Below are 23,663 nucleotides of genomic sequence, written 5' to 3'. Positions count from 1 at the left end.
CAGACACCTGCATTCAAGGTCACTGGGGCAGACACCTGCATTCATGGTCACTGGGGCAGACACTTGCATTCAAGGTCACAGGGGCAGACACCTACATTCGAGGTCACAGGGGCAGACACCTGCATTCAAGGTCACAGGGGCAGACACCTACATTCGAGATCACAGGGTCAGACACCTGCATTCAAGGTCACAGGGCAGACACCTGCATTCATGGTCATTGGGGCAGACACCTGCATTCAAGGTCACAGGGCAGACACCTGCATTCATGGTCACTGGGGCAGACACTTGCATTCAAGGTCACAGGGGCAGACACCTCATATTCAAGGTCACAGGGGCAGACATCTGCATAAAATGTCACTGGGACAGACACCTGCATTCAAAGTCACTGGGGCAGACACCTGCATAAAATGTCACTGGGGCAGACACCTGCATTCAAGGTCACAGGGGCAGACACCTGCATTCAAGGTCACTGGGGCAGACACCCGAGAAGCACGTTTCACGTGGCTCTTCTTGGCCAATGCCCCGTGCTTGTTTCAAGCACCTGCACCGCGAAGCCAGTGTTTATAGAGCTACACAAAAGAGGGAGGATTATGTACGCCTTTGTAGGTGCACTCCGGGCTGCTGCCAGTAGAGAGCTTCCTAATGTATAACTTAACGAGGTGATTTTTAAGGTGTGTTGATTTTCGATTTCCTAAAATTTGAGTTATGTTTGTAAAATTATTTCGCTCATTTTAGCCTGCAGGGAGGTCTTAAAATTGACCCACGCGGGCCATTGTAAACTAAAAACTTGCCCGCACTCAACTGTGTGGCTGGCGGAGGAGCCACTTCCAGACTTGCAGGCAGGGAGCCGTAGGGTTTGACTCGTACCAGCTGCTCTCCCGCCCTCACGGGGGCCCCAGGACCCCCATCACACAAGGCACAGCTCAAAGCAAGTACAGTGCGCCTGCAGGAAACCCGAAACTACCGCGGAAAAAAACGAAAGCGGAAAAAATATGAGCGTTGGAACAAAACATGGAGAAATTGAACACTAAAAAAAGAATGACGAAGGGCAAAAATGAAAGGAGTAGACCAATGTTAAAATAGAACAACGAGATTACAAAAGCAAAAGGACATTCCCGTAAAAATACAAATAACTTTTTTAAAGTTACCAACAAACTAATTTGTACACTTTAAGAAAACACGGAGATGAATGTCCTGCACACCAACTTTCCTTGGTCAGGATTATGCTCAAAGTCTTGAAAGCCAGTAACCCCAGAACTGCGTTCTCGCAGTGATCCCAGCGTATGTCAGGCCGAACCATGCCTAGGAATAATTATGTGCTTTTGTTCTGCTCTTTAAAAATAAAGACAAGAGAGACTGCAAATAATTACAGACAGTTAGAATAAAATGTATATTTGTTCCACATTAAATATATATTTTTACAAATGTTAAATTATTACATTTCTTAACACAAATAGCTTTGTTCGACAACGCGAGTAAAGGGACATTTTCGTATATACAATATGACGACCCATATCTTTAAATATATTTATCATGTTTACAAAATGCACTACTAACATTATTTACAAAAAGAGGAATAGGTCTATCCTATAGATTCGAAAGCAAGAAGTCCCGCTTTCATTTTTGCCCAGAGAGGAATGAACTTTTTGTTCCGTTTTTACACAAAGTGTGTCACCACAACACCACAAGGAAAGATTGTGCAAAATGTACACCAGTGAGGCAGGATGCGTAATAAATACGGGGGCGCTGTGAGAATCAGTTACGTCTGGTCGAGCGTGGGTGTGACTCTGGAGCCTGGTTTGGGGGTGGGGGTTGCGCTGCATGCTTGTGCACTTGTTGTGTCTTGTTCCTGTCCCAGCTCATGCAGTTTTACCTATCTGGGAGGATAGGCGGCAGGGCGCCGTGCGCGCGCCCTGCAGAGGTCGCACTGCCCTCTACTTCTCCGCCGCCTCTTCCACGCTGCTCGGCGCTTTCGGCTCCTCGGATGAGATGCTGTCCACGATGGAGGACAAACAGCGCAGGCTGCTGGAGGCCGACGACTCCAGGATGGCTCCTCCTGGCGGTGTGAAGCAGACAAGGCACTCAGTACTACACAGAGACCCGAGACAATGTTCACACACACAGAGAGGCACTCAGAACTGCACAGAGATCCGAGACACTGTTCACACACGCAAAGAGGCACTCAGAACTGTACAGAGACCCCGGCCACAGTTCACACACACAGAGAGGCCCTCAGAACTGTACAGAGACCCCAGCCACTGTTCACACACGCAGAGAGGCCCTCAGAACTGTACAAAGACCCGAGACACTCTTCACACACCCCAGCCACTGTCCACACACGCAGAGAGGACCTCAGAACTGCACAAACACCCCAGCCACTGTTCACACACGCAGAGTGTCACTCAGAACTGTACAGAGACCCCAGACACTGTTCACACACCCCAGCCACTGTTCAAACACGCAGAGAGGACCTCAGAACTGTACAGAGACCCCAGCCACTGTTCACACACCCCAGCCACTGTTCACACACACACAGAGGCCCTCAGAACTGTACAGAGACCGCAGCCACTGTTCACACACCCCAGCCACTGTTCACACATGCAGAGAGGCCCTCAGAACTGTACAGAGACCCCACCCACTGTTCACACACCCCAGCCACTGTTCACACACGCAGAGAGGCCCTCAGAACTGTACAGAGACCCCAGCCACTGTTCACAAACGCAGAGAGGCCCTCAGTACTGTACAGAGACCCCAGCCACTGTTCACACACCCCAGCCACTGTTCACACATGCAGAGAGGCCCTCAGAACTGTACAGAGACCCCAGCCACTGTTCACACACCCCAGCCACTGTTCGCACATGCAGAGAGGCCCTCAGAACTGTACAGAGACCCCAGCCACTGTTCACACACCCCAGCCACTGTTCGCACATGCAGAGAGGCACTCAGTACCGTACAGAGACCCCAGCTACTGTTCACACACCCCAGCCACTGTTCACACACGCAGAGAGGCCCTCAGAACTGTACAGAGCCCCCAGCTACTGTTCACACACCCCAGCCACTGTTCACACACGCAGAGAGGCCCTCAGAACTGTACAGAGACCCCAGCCACTGTTCACACACCCCAGCCACTGTTCACACACGCAGAGAGGCCCTCAGAACTGCACAGAGACCCCAGCCACTGTTCACACACCCCAGCCACTGTTCACACACGCAGAGAGGCCCTCAGAACTGTACAGAGACCCCAGCCACTGTTCACACACCCCAGCCACTGTTCACACACGCAGAGAGGCCCTCAGAACTGTACAGAGACCCCAGCTACTGTTCACACACCCCAGCCACTGTTCACACACGCAGAGAGGCCCTCAGAACTGTACAGAGACCCCACCCACTGTTCACACACCCCAGCCACTGTTCACACACGCAGAGAGGCACTCAGTACCGTACAGAGAATCAAGACACTCGGTACCACACAGGCAGGCAGGGTTCATTCCTGTACAGCAAAGCAAAGCACTTCTAACCTGAAAGGAAGACAAGGTGCTATACAAAGAATCGAGACACTCAATACCAGGGAGGCAGGAGGGCAAAACACTCAGTATTATAAGAGATAAGAGAAATCTAGCACTGTAGAGAGTATCATGATACTCAATCCCACATGGACAAGCATACAGGCAGGCAGACAGGCTCTCAGTGTTCTACAGACAAGCAAGGCACTTCGAATCTGAAAGGAAGGCGCAGTAATATGGATGCAGGCAGGCAAGACACTTAGGGCCCCATGCATCAAACTAAATACCGGACGCAAACAAACAGGCAGATGCTCAGAATCTCAGAATTGCCACCGGTATTTTTGCATTTGGGATGCATCATCCCAGATGCAAAAATCGCAATTTAAGGAATCTCTAAATTGTGATTCCTTAAATTGTGATTGCATTTAAGGAATCCCAAACTGAGATTCCTTGAATGCAATGCATGAAAGTTAAAAAATTAGCGATTTCGCTAATAGGAGTAGCAAATTACCATGAAGTTGAACTTCATGGTAATTTGCAAACACTTGTTGCGCACACATCTGCCCTTAGGGCATGTGTGTGTGCAATATGTGCGGAGATCAATTTCATGGGTGCAACAGGATGTCAATTTTGACACCCTTGCACCCTTGAAATTGCATGAGCAATTTGCGAGTACCTACTGGCACTCACAAATTGCTCATGCAATCTCCAATTTATTCCTATGGGCCATAGGAATGAATGGGATAGCCTTCCTTAATTGCGACTAGGAATTTACGAGTAGCAATTAAGGAATGTTTAGGAATCGCTATTTTTATAGCGATTCCAACATGCATAGGCTTTTGCCATTCCTAAATAGCGATTCCTTAAAAATCACTATTTAGGAATCGCAAAAGCCTACGTTGATGCATGTGCCAGTAAAGGGTTTATTTACAAGTCCCTTGCGCTTCTTTTGAGTCACTTTTCCCATTAAAAGTCCTGCAAAAGTGGCGCAAGGGGCCCATCTGTACTATACAAAGAGTCGAGAAACCTAGAACTGTAGAGAGGCACTCAGCCCCACAGGTAGGCAGGCAGACTCGAAGCACTGTACAGAGAATCAATGCACTTCGAACCAGAAAGGAAGACAAAGCGCTATACAAAGAATCGACACTCAGTGCCATGCACGCAGGCAGGCAAGGCACTCAGTACTACACAGAGAGCCATTAAATGTAATACTGAAGTGAGAATCAAGACGCTGAATACCGCACGAGCAGGCAGGCAGGCTCCCAGCACCGTACAGAGAACTACGGCACTTCGGCACAGAAAAGAAGACAAGGCACTTTACAGAGAGTCGAGACACTCAATGCCACGGAGACACGCAGGACCGACAGTCAGTACATTATTTCTGCTTTCCTTCTGGGACTGGACCCCTGCTGCCGTTTGTGTGCTGCTGCTACCCTGCGCGCTGCTCCCTCTGAAGCGCTACTTCTCGCCGGACCCGCTTCGCGGGTCCCGCTTGTTTGTGCTCTGCTGGAGTTGGTGAGAAGTGGGTCGGGTCCTGCAAGACTGCTGTGGGCTGTGCTGTGAATTTTCAGGGCTGTGAGCGACTGGTACAGGGACTCCATCTCCCAGGAGTCCCTGTTAGCCAGACCCGAGACACCTGGGCCACTCTCCCTGACTGACACGCCCCCACCAATGCTGCTAAAAACTCTGGACCTTCAATCCTGCGTGGGACATCATTTCTGCTTTCCTTCTGGGACTGGACCCCTGCTGCCGTTTGTGTGCTGCTGCTACCCTGAGCGCTGCTCCCTCTGAAGCGCTACTCCTCACCGGACCCGCTTCGCGGGTCTTGCTTCGTTGTGCTCTGCGGGAGTTGGTGAGAAGTGGGTCGGGTCCTGCAAGACTGCTGTGGACTGTGCTGTGAATTTTCAGGGCTGCGAGCGACTGGTACAGGGACTCCATCTCCCAGGAGTCCCTGTTAGCCAGACCCGAGACACCTGGGCCGCTCTCCCTGACTGACACGCCCCCACCAACGCCGCTAAAAACTCTGGACCTTCAAACCTGCGTTGGACATCATTTCTGCTTTCCTTCTGGGACTGGACCCCTGCTGCCATTTGTGTGCTGTTGCTACCCTGCGCGCTGCTCCCTCTGAAGCGCTACTCCTCGCCGGACCCGCTTCGCGGGTCCCGCTTCGTTGTGCTCTGCGGGAGTTGGTGAGAAGTGGGTCGGGTCCTGCAAGACTGCTGTGGGCTGTGCTGTGAATTTTCAGGGCTGCGAGCGACTGGTACATGGACTCCATCTCCCTGGAGTCCCTGTTAGCCAGACACGAGACACCGGGGCCGCTCTCCCTGACTGACACACCCCCACCAACCAATTGCCTACAAAACTAAGCCCCGCCACCGCCGCGCGGGAGCGCGCAGGAGAAGCCCGGGACAATGGCGTGGCCGTCTGCGGCCGTCAGAGGCCGGAAGAGACTGGACTGGGCCAAGGCTTTTGGCTACTCTCCCAAGACAGTGGTCCCTTTTTTTGCTGTGTAAGTGTTTCTTGCTTGTCTTAGTTTTAACACCAGTTAGGGGCATCTTGAGCTGATTAGCTGTCATCCGAGTGAAATCCCCACGAGAGTCTAGTGTTCGCTGTTCTTGCTGTTTCCTCTCTCTATTTTGGTGAGGAACATGGAGTGCCGCGAAACTAGAAGTATGGCAGCGGCGGGTGGCAAAAAATTGACGGGCACCTTAGACGATTTTATTGTGCGTACCAACTCCTTGATCAATCAAGGTATCGTACTTATGGAAAGAAGGGTTTCCCAGGAACTGGCATTAGCCAAAAGATCGTCTTTGGGTCTCATTGGCTCTGCTCGCACCCCTGATACTTCATTACACATACCCAATCCTGTGCAGGTCCTTGCTGATATTCACAATGTGAACTGTAGTCAGCCAGGCTCACAAGACCCATCACCCCTTAACCCCCAGGTTCAGGCTCAAAACCTCACAGGGATTAGTTCGGAGTCTAACCCGGTATATCCTCAGGTAGACCCCCAGGTAGTGACTACAAACGAACAAAAGAGGGGGAAGCGGGAGGGGGCAATTCCTAAACGTAAGCTCCCAAACATTAACACCATTGGAGCCAAGAAAGCTCGTGCCATTAGAGCCGGGAATACTAGTATTGATTTAAATGAGAGGGGTGGATCGGTAGAGTCGAGAGATCCTGGTAATGAATCCATTGGGCAGAAATCCGGGGCGGAAGTAGCTCAATCTGAGGCCGCTAGTTTACCCCTGAACATCATCGATGATACCATTCTGGATAACTCCCTGGCTGATATCCTCGAGGACAGCATTATAGCCGACAGGTCGAGGGTTGACATATCAGGGGTGGCTAATGGGGAGGAGGAGCCCATAGGCTGCACCATAACCAAAATCATTAAAACCCTACTCGCACCCCTAGAAGCTAGGCTTCATGGTATTGAAAAAGTGCTTCATGACATACACAAGGATATAAGGTTTCATGATAGCAACTATGCCAACAGGACCACCAATGCCACCGCTATAGCCAGTAAATCCCGGCCTGCGGGCAAGAGCATAGCAGCGGTAAAAAACAAGACGCCCAAAAACCCGGTAATAAATCCCCCTAACAACGCGATTAATAAAGAGAGCACCCAAACTCCCACATTAAATAAGCCCATTGACCAAGCTAACTCGAAAGGCCCGCTATCCTAACTCCAAAACCCGACTCAGCCCCCCCCCCCCCCAAAACCTGATACGGCAAAATATTCACCTACCGCCAGATGCCTGTCCCTACGTGATTATTTTGACGGGGGTAACGGAACTGGTCCCCCCAAATACAGAAACCTTTCATGCGCTCAAAAATAAGGTGTGCCACTGGTTGGCCAATAATTATCTCTTACCCCTAAATTTTTGTGGCAACATCTTAATGGTTGAGAGAATGCCTTGGGTAGGATATAATAGGAAAAGAATATAGGGGCACTGCATAGTAGTGACCTTTGAGGATTCCCGCATTGCGGAATATATCTGTTGGGGGAATCCTCGTAATAATGGTACTTTGGTCACGGCTAGGCCCCTGTCCTATTTCTATATGCCCAATGAGCAACGGGATAACAGATGGAGTTGGCTTAAAGATCCAAATCACCATAGAGGAGCGATGAGGCAAGAGGTGCCCAGGGAAATGAATCCCTATAGTTGGGGCAGGGGTGGTGAGGAGGGGTGGAACTTAGTTCAGAGATGAGGAGGTAGGCATAACCATGACAATAGACATCACGCAGACAGCTTTAGGGGCAATGGCATGATTGCTGGTCACACATATAACTATGCCCAAGCTCCCTACCCACTAGATAACCTCTGTAACATCCCAATGACAAACCAATAAGACTGCCTCTCCGACCTGGGTTCGGTGGATTGAAAACAGGCGGGCAAAGTGCCAGGAAATGATAAAGGAAATAGGACCAACCCAGTCTCACCCGCAAATATGGCCTCGGAGACCGGGGTCTCAAGTGTGGACACCAGGGTATTAGTTCCTGTTGTCAATGAGCTTGGCAAAGGTAGGGATTTAGTAATTAGCCCAAACAGCCAACCAGCGGGTATGGAAGCTCCCAGAGATAATAGATACATAAAGGTAGGAACATGGAATATCGCTGGGCTAAGGAACAAAGTCGATGACCCTATTTGGAGGGAATTTATAGGCACCGCTGATATCATTGCCCTACAAGAGACGTGGGATACAAAGAACATACTCACCTTGGATGGATACATTACCCACTCTCTCCCAGCAGTCACTACCACTAGAGGAAGAGCTACGGGGGGACTGGTAACCCTAGTGGCAGCTAATATTTCTGGAACACACACGGTGATTGCCTCAGGTTCCCCCTACTGTTTGGTAGTCAAAATTGCCTGTAAAGGGGCATATAATGTCTTAAATGTTAATGTTTACAATTCTTTTGATAGAGCCACCTCAACTAGCAACCTGACAGCGTTACATTCCTTTTTAACAGATTATAAGGAGCTGTCGGAGAACGAATGCTATACAATATTACTGGGGGACTTTAACATCCATACATGCCCAGAAAAATGTTTGCCCAATGATCTTTTTGCCCCATTGAACAGAGTGAAGCTCACTTCGAGCATACGGAGCAGGGAATCCTATTGGAATACGTTTTGGCTGAAAATGGTTTAATGTTACCCACGGGGGATGAGGTGGACATACCAACTTTTAAGGGAAATGGTAGTGGGTCAACTATCGGTTTTATCTTCACAAGTTTAACGCTAGGTAGTAACATAGTAGACTATTTTCCGGTCTGGTCTCATTTCAGTGATCACAACCCTGTTTTTTTACGTGTTAGAGGTGTCCTTAGTAGATCTGAGAGACAATTGAATAGGGTTGACAAACAAGACATTCGGGCAACAGACCAGGCTCGTAGAATTAAATGGTGTAAAATTGTCCCTGAGGATTTTCAAGGTAACCTCTCCAATAGTAGAGGGGAGGAACTGCGTATATGCATGGATAAGGAAGCTGGGGACAGTGAGGTAGTGGAGGCATACCAAAAGGTCTGTCACCAGATCATGTCTGACCTAACACATCCTGGTAAAGTTAAAGATTCAGGGTTAGTTGGCTGGTTCAACCACAACTGTTCAGTAGGCAACCGCAAATTGAAGGAGGCCTTGAAATGTAAGCCTGTTGATAGACAACGTGTGGCACTCCTAAGGAAAGCATATAAAGCAGCAGTAGAACAGAGGAGACGGGAGATCAGGGAAGATGCCTGGGAAGAATTGACCTCTATTGACGTGATAAAAAACAGCGCCAAATTCTGGGCAGTGATTAATCAACCCTACTTTGTTGACTCGAGTAACAATGTCTTAGACTGTGGTATTCAGGAAGAGAAGTGGCTCACCCATTTTAAGTCAGTTTATGAACATGTATCCACAGGGGTCGACGATCCAACTATGGGGGCTAGTCACCCATATACTCTAGTGGTGAACGAGGGTGAGGTGGCTGAAGCCATCAGTAAAATGACAAGCAATAAGGCCCCTGGCCCTGATGGCGTACCAGCCGACCTCTTTAAATCTAATATAGCAATGTGGTCTAAAGTTTTATCTAATGTATTTAACAGAATTTCTAAATTTGGCATCCCGGTGACCTGGTCGCAGTCGGTAATTGTACCTATTTTAAGGTAACAGAGGAGAGCCGAGTAATTACCTCCCAATTTCCCTTATAGATTCCGCTGTGAAGGTCCTAGGCAGAGCAGTCCTGTGTAAATTATCTGACTGGCTCGAGGAAACGAACTCTCTGTCAGCATTACAGTATGGGTTCAGAAAGGGGCATAGTACGATAGATCAGAGCCTCAACCTCCAATTACTGATTGGAAAGTATACCATAGCGAAGCAAGGTTGTCTGTACATAGCATTTATGGACCTGTCCTTGGCCTTTGACCGAGTAAACAGGTCCAAGCTGTGGGGCTTGCTCCTTAAGATGGGCATTGACGAAAATATAGTATACTTTCTAGCTGACCTCCACAGGGACCTCACAGCCACAGTGAGATATGATCGTAAGGGGAATTGCACGGGCAAGATAGGTATAACTAACGGGGTCAGGCAAGGTTGCATTTTAGCCTCTTTATTATTTACTTTATATATTAAGGAGTTAGCCAGTGTCCTGGGAGCAGTTTGTAAGGATATCCCAAAGGCAAGCAAGTGTTCCCTCCCTGCATTATTATATGCGGATAATGCTGCACTTATAGCGAGCACATCAGTAGGTTTACAAAATCTTTTAAATTCTTTTTACGAGTTTATGTCCTCTCTGGATCTTAGCGTCAACTATACCAAATCTCACGTCATGGCTGTGGGCACAAAGGGCAGGCACAGGAAGTTGATGACACTCCACTACAATGGGAATAGGTTATCTAGGGTAACCAGATTTCCATACCTTGGGGTGGTTTTTGATAAAAGTTCCACCTGGCTTCCTCAACTGTCCGAGAAAAGAAATGCATTTGTTCGGTCCATCTCTGCTGTTCTGGGTTTTTCCCGTAAACTGGGGGTAAAACCGTTACAGGCAGTGTTAAAGGTGTACAACGCAAAATGTGTTTCCATAGCAATGTATGGCTCAGATTTATGGGGTTTTAAGAACGTTAAGTTGCTACAGGTGGCAGAGGACACATTCTTAAAGTCCATTTTATCAGTACCACAATCGACTCCAGGTTTTATAGTTCACCAAGAATGTGGGGTGGAATAATTAGAAGATTGGATTGCCATCGCACCCCTTTTAAAGAGGATTATGGTCTGGTTGAATCCAGAAGTGGATGTGAACCACGAGATCCTGAGGGACTGTCTTAGTTTAGAACATTGGGAATCTAATCCGTCGCTAAATTATGTCAAAAAGGTTGCAGTCTCACTAGGGCGCCCAGAAATATTTGAGGAGCTGTCCAAACTGGTTAAGGGAGACATAAAATGGGTCAAGACTGCTTTTAAGCTTCATAGAGGGATGGATAGAGAGGGCTTTGAGTTGACTAAGCCCACTGTGAGAGCCCATCAGCTAGTCGTAACAACAGACAATGATCTAGAACCATATCTGAAGGTTGTTAACAATGCTAACCACAGATATTTACTAACCAAGTTCAGATTAAATAAATTTCATCTACTCCTCTCTGGGCGCCCCTGCTGGACTAAGGTATCAAACTTGAAATTATGTACCTGTGATGGTTTTTCTATAATGGACACTGCCCACTAAATGTTCTTTTGTGGTTATTTTATTGATATACGGAAAAAATGTATTGTACCCCTACTATAGGATAAGGGGTTCAAACAAGTGAAACCTGCCCTATTATACCTTCAACTGCTGTTCAATACGTGGGAAATTTTTAATGTCGCCACTTTTTTAAATATAGCCATGAGACTGAGGAAAAAACTAGCCAGTCTGAGATAATAGTTTTCCGTGATATATTTTTAGAGCCTGTTAAATAATGAATTTTTATTTTAACCTAGATTAATTGTGTATGTTTTTAAATTTATATATGAACTTGATACTTAATCCTTACTGTTTTTAATTTTTGCCATACATTCTCTCTTTGGTTGCTGTGTTGTTGTAGTTAGTTAGCCATATTGCAATTTAAATGTCTTTCCCCTTCTTTGGACCTCTGTATACTTTTGTGGTTTTTGTTATGAACCGAATAAAGTATTTTGACTGACTGACAGTCAGTACTATACAGAGAGCAGAAAAGTTCAATATCAGGAAGACAGGTAGGTGGGCGAGACTTTACAAAGAAGTAAGACACTCAGTACTATATAGTCAAAACACTTTGTTTCAGCCTGGGAGACAAGGCAGGCGGTTCTACATAAATAGCCCAGACTTTTACTACTGTAGCGAGAGAAAGACATGATCCTTGGGGCTACAAAAGAAGACATGACACTCAGTACCACAAAACCAAACCAGAAATGCAGTACTGTACCGAAAGGCAAGACACTCAGAACTACGAATGTAAACAGCCTAGTCAGTACCATAATAAGGAACTCTGTACCAGGCAGAAAGAGAAGGCCCATAGTGTTAGACGAACTGACAACACACCCAGTACTGGAAAGTAGAAGCGAAATCAGTACTACATGTGCAAGCCATGCAAGATCGTGTAGGCATACAAGGAATCGCGTACTGCAAAGGCAAGCAGTGAGTACTCCAGAGGGGGACAAGATACTCCGTACTACACCGACATGCACGACTCCACGCTCCCGGCTGACAAGGCCCCCGGTACTATAGGGCACACAGACAAAAGATGTGTTCTATATAGAGACAATACACCGCACCAGGGTGGCTAGCAAAACAATGAATGGTAAGGGAAGCAGACGGTGCACTCACCAGCTCAAAAACACACTCTCAGTACAGAGCAAACAGGCAAACTGTCGATACTACAAGGCCACTTGGCCGCAGATACTCAGTGGTGCAACACGGGAAGTTACTATTAAGAAAAACAAGAGCGACCCATATGCCTTGCGAACTGGGTGTTGCAATTAAGCAAAAGGAAGTTACAACACCTAGTACTGCACGAGCAGGCAAGATACTCAGTACAGGGCAGAGCGGCAAAAGGCCCGGCGTCAGTACTGCGCAGAAAACTCTGAATTGGACACGGTGGCGTAGCAGGTGATAACGAAAAGTGCGCGTTTAGACTCACCACACACCCTGCCAGGGGGGCCCAGCCGCCCCCTAGAAACGCGGCGTCAGACAGCACCCACAGAGCTGCAAGCGCTCGCGAACACTCCCTACGGTGGCCGCTGTGGGGCCGGCACTCTCTCACCGGCTGCCATGTTCTAATTACTATTATACGTATTCGAGTAGTCTTATTACGGTTGGCAATAATAGCGCCACGAACACGATTGTCAATAGGGCACGTGTTTTAAGCAGCTTATACATATGACAAACGCCATATATTTTACATTGTAAACAATTGATACTGATGTAAACAAAACAAAGGTAAGACTAATAATAGTGTTTCTTTCGAGTTTGTGTGCTGTTTTCAGTTTTTATAGTCTTCAGTCAACTATTTGCGCTCTGATAAATATACCCCGCCAGCTGGCGGTATCCATTTTTCTTTCTCCCCTTCTTTCTGTCAGCTTGCCAGTTTCGCCTCTTTCCGCCCCTGGGTCCTCCCATTTTCGTACTTAATGTCTTTCTATCCACCCATATTTCTCTTCCTCCCATTACATCTCCCCATACCCCGCCCTCCATATCTGTGTCAGTGTTTCTCTCAGCATCCTCACAGGCCGAAGGGCTTGAGCACAGACACACAAAGGAACACAGACTTGTGAGAGCACCGTCACTGAGCACCACAAACAGCAAAATAAGTTGAACTCAGCTAGAGAGAGAGAGAGAGCGAGAGAGCGAGCAGAAAGAGCAAGAGAGAGAGATGGCGAGAGAGAGAGAGAAAGAGAGACCTTGTGACCCACAGCAGCACACATCGCAAGTAGTACGCAAGCATGCCCTCTCTTTCTCTCACACATACACACCCGCCAAAGGCACGAACGCACAGGAAACGGGTACATATGCAGCTAGATATAAAGGAAAAAGGAAGAAAAAGAGGAACAAGTACGAAAAATAGAAAAACATGCAAACATAAAAGTACAGAACCATACAATAGGGAGAAGTGCACACAGACACACACGCACGTACACATACAGACACACAAATGAACACATTCCTCACAGACAATAGCCACAGACAGTTTCTTACCGTCCTTGGGGTTAATCGATAGCATTCTGGAATGATCGGAAACGGTTTGCCATTCGGAATTGCACGTTCTCAGGAAGTCTGAGCTGGAACCCTGCAGTGAACACAGACATGACACCATAAGGCCCAGACTCCCCGTGAAAGCATGTTTACTTTTCTAGCTCTGCATCATAATGTGTTCACTCAGCGCTGTGTACCGACATAGCCCTCAATCCAACGATCTACCTGCATTCTACTGTGGCACGGCAGCCATTTTATTATACCACCCATGCAGCCGGGTACCCTGATCAATCATGGCACGTTCTCCCAGGGAGCAAAGACTGAGCTGCGCGGGTTTAGAGCTGGGTTTAAAGATCTGATTACATTGGCTTGCTTGGGGTTGTAGCTGAAGGGGTCTTCCCCCCCTTGCTGCATCTTCTCCTGCTGGTCCAGTCTGTGCAGCAGGTCCTGCAGCTTCTCGATGTAGCTGATGGCGCTGCGTAGGATCTCCACCTTGGGCAGCCGCTGGTTGGGGTTGGCCACTGTCCGCCTCTTCAGCGCCTCGAAGGCCTCGTTGATCTTCTTGAGGCGCCGCCGCTCGCGCAGGGTGGCGGCCTTGCGCCGGTCGGTGGGCGCCGACTTCCGCTTGCAGGTCTTGCAGGCCCAGATGAGGCACTGGCCCGGGCAGTGGGGCTGCAGGCCCGGGGGCGCCAGCACGTGCTCCTCGCCGCTGCTGTCACTGCCCGCCTCGGGGATCATGTGGTCCTGACAGGGGGACAGGGTGCCGTCGCTGCCCGGGTACAAGGGCGAGCCCTCGGTCATCTCCAGCTCCTGCAGGGCCCCATTCTCGCCGTCCAGGTAGAAGAAGTAGGAGCTTGTTTCGAAAAGGTCCATCATCATGATCCCGCGTTGGTCTCTGTGCCTGCCCGAGCCGGGAGAGGTGCTCAAAAAAACCCACAGCCCCCGGGAGGAATTTAATTAGTCCATGTGACATAAGTCCCTCTGCTTTATATATAGAAGCGGCTGAAACTCAATCCAACTTTTAGCTGTCGCAGTGCATCACCCTCCAAATCCGAGCTCAACAGGGCCTCGGCGTGCTGCCCCGGGAGACAGAATGGCTCTGCTTGGACACGGAGCTCACGGGCCGGGGCCTCGAGCACACGGGTCAAAAAAACAGAGGGACCGTGATAGTGGGGCACGCGGAGACGCCAATGTTTTCAGCTACGTGTATGAGGGTGCAGAGACAAAAACCTAAACCTGTCATGTATTAGAAAACTGGAGGGTGCACGTGCTCTCGGAGCCTCCGAGCGAACTGAGCTACAATGAGCCCAGTGCCCGGCCTCTGAGCAGGGGGGCTCCAGTCACAGGTGCCCCTCTCTCTCTCACTCTCTTTCCCTACCCTGCCCTCTTCACAGGGGCGTCACACAGGCCACTGCGTGAGACACCCGCTCCCGAGGGAGCCCACACGCGTTCAAAGCCCGCTGTCTGTATCTGTGAGACAGCAGGCCTACGGGGGGGCTTCTGGGAAACGATTGACTGCGGACTCTTTGCTTATGTCGTGCAGGCCGCTTTATTTGGAAGCAAACAGTGATCAGAAGAGACACAACTTTCAGCCCAGCCGAACATAGGGCCTGATTCATAGAACGTATTTAAGACAAAATCCTAAACTTACTACTTTTGGTATTCACAGAAGTTAAGATTTTGTCTTAAGTTTGTCTTAAAACAGACTTAAGAAAAAATCCTAACTTAAGTCGGTCTTATGTCTGTCTTAAGACAAAATCCTAACTTCTGTGAATACCAAAAGTAGTAAGTTTAGGATTTTGTCTTAAGTTAGTTCTGTGAATCGGGCCCATACTAACTAGTGCCTTACAATTGTGCTGACACTTCATTCCAAACCAGCCCCCTCTCATCGCTAATATTGTCTCTATAACCTCCCTTCTTTCTTTAACGTCAACCCCCCCTACATTGTTGTATTTAAAACACTCCTATTCTTCCGGCACAATTCCCCCCCATTTGTTTTCCAACCTGCTCACCCTAGTCCAAGGCTGTCACAATTTCTTGCTTGTTGCTGGTCTCCCCCATGCTTATTGTTGCATAAAACCTACCTGTGTCCCCATGCTTGAATGTCAGCGCTCTCACTAGCTTGCCCCATCAACAACCATGTCCTCTGTTGATTTCAACCAAAGAGGTGTGACCCCTGTACACTGTGGATAATGATAAATGTACCGGTTGTTTTTTGTGCAAACACACACATTGACGAAGGCTAATTGCCGAAACGCGTCTGTGGGCTAACTAGTAGTAATAAACTACTTCGTGGATAAAGTACCTCCCGAGTGCTGTCTTTTTGAATTCCTTGGATTGCTTGGAGTTGTTTGAGCGCAATGTTCCGCGGCGTTCTTCGAGCCGCCGACAGCACCCGCCCCTGAGTGCACGGGATCTTCGAAGAGAAAGGAGCGTTGAACTGAATGCTTCCTGTGCACCGCCTCTACGCTAGCAGGAAAGTCTATTGCTGAACGGCTAACACCCACCGCGGCCAGTACGAGCGGATTCCTGGAGGACGCCGGCTCACCCTGGCTCTTCATCCGGAGCCTTTCGGAACATCGTGATGGGTAAGCGAACCGTCGCCTGACTAAATGAATCAATTTCCTGCATTTTCGTGTTGGAACTGTCAAATGAAATAGCGGACATTTGAGGCAGGACGTGAGGGAGGTTGCCTTTCCACGAGGTTACAGCAAGTAAAAGCCCCTTTTTTCATTGCACCTGTGCCTTACCCAGCAAGGGGTGCAAGTGTAACCGGGACAATGTTTTCAGAAACGGAACGCCGAACAGCGGCAAAAGACATTTTCAAACATCGTGATAGACGCGAGAGGGTCAGTGAGAATGTGCCTATGGCAGACCCACAGAATACAAAAATAAAGGATCTGATGGTGAAACTTGAAAGACTCCAGGAACGTGAGACCCGCAAATGGTGGGAAGCCACGAGCCTCATGAGCTATGTCGAAGTTAAAAGAGTGCCCCGCGGCCTGAGGGTTCTCACTGTACCATCATATGAGAACCCGGACCCACAGCTGCTTACGGATTGGGAACAACACACAGCTGCCTATACGGAAGGAACACTCAAGATATTAATTAAATATGCTTGGAGTGATCGCGATAAAGCACTGGATGAAATCAAAAATCTGGAGGAGGAGCTAGAAAAAGAAACGGATAAAGAACTCGTGCTCCAGCTCAGAACAGAAATGAAAACCCGCCTCACCAAATACGAACATAAAATTCGTACCAGAAAACAAGAAAAGTACGAAAGGGATGAGGACGATTACCAGCAAGGACGCATACTAACGTATGCCAAGAAGTATGACGCAGCACGTCAGGCACTTCAATCCAGTACCAGTCCACCAGCAGAAACCCTCACACCGGAATCAGAGGTGACAGAGAATGAATCCGGAGATGAACAGCAGAGCACTAGAGTACAGGCTAAGCAACGACAAAGGGCACGGGCAAAGAATGCTGATGACAGCGATAAGACCCCTTTTCACCAGGAATTCGATGTCATCAAGGGGACATGGCTACGAGGCGGAAAAACAAAACCACCGGACATGGAGGAGCAACAAGAAAAAACATCGAGAAAACAAGGCGGACAAGAAGAGGAGGCGGCGGCCAGCGGCGGCGGGAAAGGAAGAGGCAGAGCGAAGCCCAACAGTTGGAGCAATCGGACACGCCGCACCAGAAAGTGAGCAGCGACCAAGAAACCACATGTGAGAATTTAACGGTGGTCAATCTGACGGAAAGAACTTTAACAGATTGTGAAAAGAACTTACTCAGCCTCGGACTTACCTTCTGCCCTAGCACACCACTTGAATACACCCAAACTCGGATCGATCTATTTAAGTTCACACGCAAGCTCAAGCTACACAAGTATTTTAAATCACGACCCCATCTGAAAGAGAGTGGGGAGAAGGGTAACAGACTTACAGCCACCGACGCATTAATAGGTAGAGAATTGGAAGCTCTCGAAACCATTAATGAACTGCGGGAAGACAACGACCTACAGAACCCTTCTGAAATTCTAGACAGGGGGCAAAGAGCCCAAGCCCTCGGCATTGAGCAGGATCGGGAAGAAAGCGGATACAAACCTCCTTCTGTATTCATCCCTCAGATGCCATGGGATGCAATCGACGCCTTCTCGGAGGCCATGACCCAGGATCTCATGAAATACAGAAAAGAGCACCACCCTATAAAACACAACATCACAGAACAACAAAAACAGGCCTTGAATGATCTAATGAAGGATGAAAAGATCATAATCAAACCTTCTGATAAAGGGGGGAACGTTGTACTACTTACCAGGGAGTACTACAGATCCGAGGCTCTACGGCAGCTTTCCGATACACACTTTTATGTCAAGTGCACTAACGACGCATACCAGGAAAGCATCCGGAGCTATGACAGACTGATAGGGAAATGGCATAACTGCAATATGTTAAGCAAAGATGAATTTCTCTTTCTCCGGAACAGCCAACCCCTCACACCAACCTTTTATCATTTGCCTAAGCTACATAAGGACAATTTACATCCTCCGGGCCGTCCGATTGTGTCATCTATCGGCAGCCTGACTGAAAACATGTCCCGTTTCATCGACAAATTTCTATTTCCCTTGGTTTTAACACTATCCTCGTATGTACGTGATACCAAGGATTTCCTTAATAAAATCCAGGATGTGAAATGGGACGATGACTGCCTACTAATTGTATTAGACATCACAAGTCTATATACAGTGATAGACCACCAGCAAGGTCTACAAGCCAGCCAACATTTCCTGAATTTGAGACAATTGAGATTCACCACACACAACATCATGATCCTCGAATTCATTGAATTTTGTTTGAATAATAATATTTTTTTATTCGAGGACCAATTGTTCAGGCAAATCTCTGGCACGGCGATGGGTACCTGCTTCGCTCCCAGCTATGCGAATCTCTTCGTTGGCTGGTGGGAGGAGCAGGTGCCCAGGAGCTGTATGGTGGATGGTGTAGAAGGCAGAACTGAGGGTTGGTTCAGGTACATCGATGACCTGTTTATTGTGTGGCGTGGGTCAGAAACAACAGCACATGCCTTCATCAATCAGCTAAATGAGAACGGATATAATCTACACTTCTCAGGTACGGTAAGTCCGGCAACTGCGGACTACCTTGATCTAAAAGTGTCCTCAGAGGATTGCCAGATTCACACAGCCCTACATAGGAAAACTACTGCTGGCAATTCCACACTCTTTGCCAGCAGTAGCCACCCCCCACAACTCATCAAGAGCATTCCATACGGAGAGTTGCTCCGACTACGTAGGAATTGCTCAAGATTAGAGGACTTCGAGGTGGCAGCTGTTGACTGTGTGAACAGGTTTAAAGCTAGGGGATATGGAGAATCTCTACTGAACAACACCTTGAGAAGAGTTAGAGCTATTCCCAGGGACTCCTTGTTGACACCCAAAACTACTCCAAAGACGCCAATTGGCGGGAAGGATAAGTTCAGACTGATAACCCCCTTTTCTGCGGGAGCCAATGATCTTAGAGCTATGCTCCGCAAAAATTGGCATATCCTCACCACCGATAGCACTCTGAAAGATGACTTACCCACTCATCCCCTCATCACTTTTAACAAAGCCAGGTCCCTGAGAGACTATCTAGTCACTAGCCACTTAGAAAAACCACTCCCTAGAACCAATACTCTAAAAACTATGAGTGGGTTTTATCCATGTGGTAAGTGCAAAGCTTGTGCAGGGAGCAAGAGGGTCTTGTCTACAGAAATTCCTGATACTGGCAGGAAACTTCAGATCAAACAATTCATTACTTGCAGCACACCTCTGGCGGTTTATTGTTTGACTTGCCCATGTGGCCTTCGCTACATAGGGAGCACGGTCAACATGCTTAAATTGCGGATTTTAGAGCACTTGAGAGCGATTGATAAAGCTGATCAATCTTATCCAGTCGCCCGGCATTTTGCCGAGAAGCACAATAGAGACCGTAGCCAGCTGCAATACTTTGGTCTTGATACTATCAAGAGTAATGTCAGAGGAGGTGACCGTCTGCGACGTTTACGTAGACTTGAGTCACGCTATATTATAGACCTTTCCACCAAATGGCCTAAGGGGATGAACAGTGGTGAAGAAATGGTTTTCCATTTAGGCAAATGATCCAACAAACTGTGCAATTGTCCCACTGTATCATGAACTACCATGTATTATGATTTTTGTATCTCTGTGAATTACCTTAAGAAAGTAATGTCTGCTTGTGTTAATAACTATGGTTTACAAAGATGAATTTAGAAACTGTATTTCCATTGTTCGTTTTTTAAAAAAATCTCAAAACTCTCAAGAGACACATATGGCACCTTTTCAGGTTCTTATCTAAATCACTTCTTTATTCCTCTTTTCTTTTCTTCTCCTCTTTTTTTCTCTTTTCTTTCTTTCTTCTTTTCTTCTTTTTTCGGAACTCTTTAGTCTATACACGATGTTCTAGTTTATATATTCAACCACAGTTGTGCAGAATTCTGAGAAGGAATGTGATGCACCTCTACCTGTTATGAGGACCATTGCCGATCCACGGCTATAATAATTGATGTAAATGTAGTACATTAACACTGCATACCTCCAACTAAGCGTTTGAACCTATCAGCAGGTTTAACAATGTTTGTTGTATTATGGTACCAACGTCTATTGCAATGTATAGGATGTATCTTTATCCATTACAAGATGGAACCTGCATTAGTTGGTAGGTTTTTTGTCCTCTGTTGATTTCAACCAAAGAGGTGTGACCCCTGTACACTGTGGATAATGATAAATGTACCGGTTGTTTTTTGTGCAAACACACACATTGACGAAGGCTAATTGCCGAAACGCGTCTGTGGGCTAACTTGTAGTAATAAACTACTTCGTGGATAAAGTACCTCCCGAGTGCTGTCTTTTTGAATTCCTTGGATTGCTTGGAGTTGTTTGAGCGCAATATATATATATATATATATATATATATATATATATATATATATATATATATATATATATATATATATATATATATCATGAACCTAACTATTCAGTATTCCTCCCTGCCTATTTATTTGGGTTAGGGGTTGTAAGACCACTGGCCGTATTTATTATTTTCACACAATCAAAGAATATTTTTACACAGTAACCACATTATTTACATCTTAGTTACAAGTGAGCTTTAGCCTTAACAGGGACTTTAGTACATGGGAATCATCCTCATCATCATCATACAACTTTATTTTGGCCTGTGCGGCCATAAAAGCACAAAAAAGAAATGCAATACAATAGATTCAATAAAAAAAAATAACCATTGCTCTGCATGAGGCACCAAATAGCACATTGATGGTGAGAATTATAAACATTTTTCTAGACTAATCATCTCACCTTCTCGCCAGTCACAATAAACCGAGATTTAACCCTTGGATAAATAAGTCATACATTACTTGTGCAATATACAAACAGCAAAAAACAATTTAATTAAGCGGCAGATGTAAAATGTTTGCCAATGCCTATGAGAACCAACATCGACATCCTGTTGGTCCTTATAGAGATGGGATGGACGTTAGTCATGACGCACTGATAAAAGGAATAGTGGCTATGTCAAAAATTATAAGAAATTTAATGAATTCCCCACTGACGAACGACAAGCATACATTGACTGGAATGTGACACATTACGTCACTAGTCTTACAGACAGAGCCAAAAGGAAAAGATCCCCACCTATATATACTGTGCCCCACCAAGGTCACCTACGTCTCCAAGCAAATGGTCAAAGTCCTAAGGCTCAATTGGGAAAGAACACTTGTAACATCACATATATCTATACATCCCTAATGTCTCCACCACTGGTAGCATCTCAAGGAACATATTTCGTTTACAGAGCCTATACATGGCTACCAGCCGATTTCTCAGGAACTTGTTATATGGGTTTTCTCCTCCCTCCAACATATACAGCTCCCTCGGGACATCACAAGACAAGGTACGGTAGAGGGGTTATTGCTTTGGAAGTCACAGTAGGACAAGAAGTAGGCGACTTCCTTAAAGGATTCCTCCCATTTTGGGGCCCTATGGCCAATAGTAGAGATATCAGGCATCTCATTTGTGTTGTTGAAGCAACAATAAATGAAACTGTCGGAGCACTGGGTAATATCACTGCTGAGCTTCAGGCGGATCGCCTTATGACATTACAAACCAGAATGGTGTTAGACATCATTCTTGCGGATCGTTGTGGAGTCTGTAAATTGATCGGATCCAGTTGTTGCATTTACATACCTGACAACGCCCCTACCGTATACCAGGCCATCTCTAAATTACACCACATTGCTGAGTCCATCCACCAGGACGAAGGAAATTTGTTTTTGATGGGATGGTTTTGGGGACTACTGTCCACATGGGGATGGAGGGTATTGACCTTTGTTGGAGTAGTTTTGGCCATAATCTTTTCGTGATGTCTTTGTTTGCAACGTTGCCCCGCAATTTGTAACCTTTGTGCTACTATGTGTGTCCCAAGACCCATTTCACAGAAAACAGAGAATATGAAGATGATGTTGCAGCAACAGCTTGATGACCTCATGACCATCGACATTGATTCAGATTAGCGTGAGTCTTTGTGTATTGCCTGCGTAATGGCAAAAGGAGGGCTGAGGTTCTTTAATTACGACTCCATTTTACATTTGCCGCCATTTTGTGTTGCCTTTACACAGGCTGCTCGATTCACGAAGTGTCTCTGCCCCTTGGACTGCAACTTGTCAAAAACACCTTCCATCCTTGTCTTGAAACCCATCTCAGACACCAGCCGGCCTAACTAATCCTTGTCTGGACTACCTAATCTCTATATCAACTATCTGTTAGCCTTTAGTATTCTTCTCTTGAAGTATCTTATCTTTTGGCCTTCGCCATTCTGTCCTTATGTTTTCCTATTTTACAACCTTTCTTTTGAAGCATACAGACATGTCCTGCCATTGCAACACTGAACCATGGGCACCAGCATTTATTAACTCTGGGGGATGGATAACACACAAACATGTAAGCAGAGAGCATTCTAGTTGCACAACACCTTGTTTTCAAACTCTTCTGATTGGCTAAAACTTTGTGCATTGGGTGTATGTTTGTACAGATGTATTTTGGATATAAAAGTTTGTGAGCCACGGAGTAAAGTGGCAGTCTCCTGAGATCCTACTTGGTGTACTTCTTGGACAACTGTGGCTAGCTGCAGCTAATAAACTTGGCTTTTCTACGCCAACAGAGTATTCCGTGTCTCTGTGCAACAAGGCAGGCAAACTCAAAGATTTCAAGGGTGCCCTGCGCCGCTAGGCCCAAAGGCCCGGTTCTTCAATTGGCAGCCCAACGTGGGGCGGCTTCAGAGGTAGCAGTTGAGCCCAAGGATCGTGAGGAGCCCCGCAGGAAAATTCCAGAGAAGGCGACCCCACACCAGCGACCCCTGTATGTCGAAAAGTGGACTGATAGTCTTTTGAAGTGTGGCTTCTCCTTTCCAACGGCTGCTGGTGACTGCTGCCCTGACTGCCGTCTTGCCATGGTCCCTTTTGGTGATGACTGGTATTGCGAGACGTTAGACGGACCTCTGTTGGCGTGAGAAGACATTTTGTTAAGTATTCGTGGGTAGCGCCCACTTCTTTGTTTCGATTATTGCAATAACCAAAGCCAAGGGGTGAGTACGTTTGTGCTGTTTTGATTAGCCCCTTGTTGTTTGTACAGGAGCCAGTGAAATAACGATGCCTGGTTTCAGTAAGTTTAGGAAAATGTGTTGTTTTGGTTGCGATAGGGACTCCCGACTGGAGGACTCCTGTCCAATTCCTCCGGCTGGAACTCCTACTTATGAGCTCTATTCTAAGCATGGTGTGGGCCCCATCACCTTTAATGAAGTGTGAGTCCGCTATTCAAAGAAAGATGGTGTTTTATAGTGGCCACATAATGGTAGTTTTGAGTCTGAC

At 47.1% G+C, this 23,663-nt stretch overlaps 1 protein-coding gene across 1 annotated transcript; it reads right to left on the bottom strand.

The window, feature by feature from the left end:
• Positions 1-1,366: 1,366 nt before the first annotated feature.
• On the bottom strand, positions 1,367-14,647 carry MYF6 (myogenic factor 6). Its single transcript, XM_086938436.1, has 3 exons — positions 14,058-14,647; positions 13,698-13,788; positions 1,367-2,056 (listed from the first exon to the last, which is right to left on the bottom strand). The coding sequence occupies exons 1-3, from the start codon at positions 14,571-14,573 to the stop codon at positions 1,935-1,937; spliced, it is 729 nt and encodes a 242-aa protein (XP_086794562.1). The 5' UTR covers positions 14,574-14,647; the 3' UTR covers positions 1,367-1,934.
• Positions 14,648-23,663: the final 9,016 nt, after the last annotated feature.

The sequence above is a fragment of the Lissotriton vulgaris genome, chromosome 1_1, assembly GCF_964263255.1.
Source record: "Lissotriton vulgaris chromosome 1_1, aLisVul1.2, whole genome shotgun sequence".
Lineage (NCBI taxonomy): Eukaryota > Metazoa > Chordata > Amphibia > Caudata > Salamandridae > Lissotriton > Lissotriton vulgaris.
The sequence above is the reverse complement of the archived record's forward strand: the minus strand, read 5'-3'. Positions and strand labels throughout refer to the sequence as shown.